The 2225-nt window shown below is 34.1% G+C and overlaps 1 protein-coding gene across 1 annotated transcript in view; it reads left to right on the top strand.

Annotated features, from left to right (window-relative positions):
• The window catches only part of LOC102199441 (adenylate cyclase type 8), a 10621-nt gene extending 9156 nt beyond the window's left edge, over positions 1 to 1465 (top strand). Inside the window, exons 21-23 of the mRNA XM_013915647.1 lie at positions 519 to 643; positions 717 to 815; positions 1283 to 1465. Coding sequence (XP_013771101.1) covers positions 519 to 643; positions 717 to 815; positions 1283 to 1465 — 407 coding nt within the window. The remainder of the gene's footprint in view (positions 1 to 518; positions 644 to 716; positions 816 to 1282) is intronic.
• Positions 1466 to 2225: the final 760 nt, after the last annotated feature.

The following is a 2225-nucleotide window of genomic DNA, read 5'->3' on the forward strand; positions in this document are numbered from 1 at the left end:
TAAAAATCTCTCTAGTTAGAAAGAGTTTAGAGGGAGAATTTGAAAGTTTTAAACAAACAGTTAAACCAGTAGTTTAGGTGCAAAGGTGAAAGATTTTCATCAAGAATGGGAATCATAAAAACATCAGAAATTTAAAAATGAACAATTTCACAAATGTATTTACTTCTTTTTATTTTATCTATAAAAAATCATTCTTTAAAATTCTTTGAAATGGATTCTTTAAAAATCATTCTTCTTTATATATTTTAAATGAATCATTGGTAAACAGCAACAAATATTTTAATATAATGTTTTTGAATAATGAACTTTTTAAAAGAATTACAAAATTACAAACATGTCTAGAAAATAATTTTTAAACAAAGTTTAATGTAATATTATTATTTTCATTATTATTATTACATTTTTAAAAGCTTTAGCAAAATTAAAAAAAAAAAATGAAGTGTATCTTTTTCCCTTATTATTATTATTGTGTATTATTTAAACACTCCATGACCTTTGACCTCTAACATCACTTCGAGGTGTGGCTCACGGTCCGGTGATAGCAGGTGTGATTGGAGCCACCAAACCTCAGTACGACATCTGGGGGATGACGGTGAACATGGCGAGCAGGATGGAGAGCACCGGTGTGAGCGGGCGGATACAGGTGAGCTCACCTGTTTGCAGAAACATGAGGTCATCACTTCAACAGGTTTTTAAATGTCGTCCTTTGTGTTTAGGTCTCAGAACACACCAGCTCTATTCTGGTTGAACGAGGCTTTCTGAGGCAGCTCAGAGGGGACGTTTATCTCAAAGGGATTAGTGAACGCCACGGAAAGGTGAGCCATCATCATCATGTGACCACACACATGACCTAAAGATCTAAACTATGAGATTTAGGTGCAGGTATGAACAAATGAGTTTGAAAATAGTTACATTTAACATAAAATTAACATAACGTAACATAACATAAAAAAACTGCATTTTAACTTGGAGGGTTTATATTTAAACAAAAAAGTATATATCAAGAGTATGACAAAAAATTTGGAATTTTTATCATATACAAATCAAAAGAAGTCAAAAAGGTTACAAAAATGTATGACACAATTGTGCAGGAAAAGTGTGTCATACATTTTTGTAAAATTTGCCTAACACAAGGAGATCATTTTTATACATTTTTACCCCAAAAATATAAACAGAACTTTTCATAAACATGAGAAAAATATTTCAGATAAGAAAAATATCATGTTTAATGTATTAGTTACATAAACTGTACACACCACTGATCAAAGTGTTTTCCCTTCAGGTTCGAACATACTTCGTGAGCAGTCGGGAGGAGCGATCCAGCTTCATAGAGCGTGGTGGGGGGCGGGGCTTCAGCCTCAATAGGAACACACTGGGAGCTGTGGTCTACAGTTTGGTTCAAGCCCAGAAAAGGGAGAAAATGAGGGAGGAGAACGGAGGCTTCCACCTGGTGGAGGCGTCGTGAGGAGGAAAAAAAGGTTTGGTTTTCAGGTTTAAAAGGTAAAACTGTCAACATTTGTGAAAGCTGAAATGTTGAAGGGGGTAAGGAGTTTGAACATTCATCTGCATCATCTTAAAGTAAAGGAAAGATCAGTAATGATGGTGATGGATTGTCGTACTTTTGCTCTGTGTTTTGGAACAAACAGCTCCTGTGGTGCTTTGCGGAGCAAAGCTAACAACATGGAATCATGGATGTGCAGGTTAAACATCACTAATCACTGAGACACTGAAGGAAAGTTAAAAGTAGACAGATTCTCAGGGGACCTCTCATGTGTCTGTTTCTCTGGTTTCTAAGTGGATTCCTGAAGGTTTATTCTGGATATTCAAGCAGCCTTCCTTTATAAGACTCGTCATTCTGCCAAGACTTTGATGCAGAAAAACATTCATGTTTTATTTTATGTGTTTGTGTAGGTTTGATTTCCTCATATGAAACTATGGGTTTTAAGTCAATACAAGATTATAGTTACATTTTTAACACAACATGTAACTTTTTACAAAACATATTTGTAAAAAGATTTTATCAAAGTGTGAAGAATTTTCTTATATTTCTTATATTAAGCATTTATTTACTGTGTTTTTATTCTTGCTGTTAAAGGTTTCAAACTCTTCTAGCAATTTTTTTAAAAATTGTCATAATTTCGTCTGACCACCAGATGGCGCCAAGTGCAGGACCAAAAACATTTCCGGATCAAAGCACTTTACATTTAGATATTTTAGATTTGTGG

Source organism: Pundamilia nyererei, unplaced genomic scaffold (assembly GCF_000239375.1).
Source record: "Pundamilia nyererei isolate P.nyererei 1_Seehausen unplaced genomic scaffold, PunNye1.0 scaffold00339, whole genome shotgun sequence".
In the NCBI taxonomy this organism is placed as follows: Eukaryota; Metazoa; Chordata; class Actinopteri; order Cichliformes; family Cichlidae; genus Pundamilia; species Pundamilia nyererei.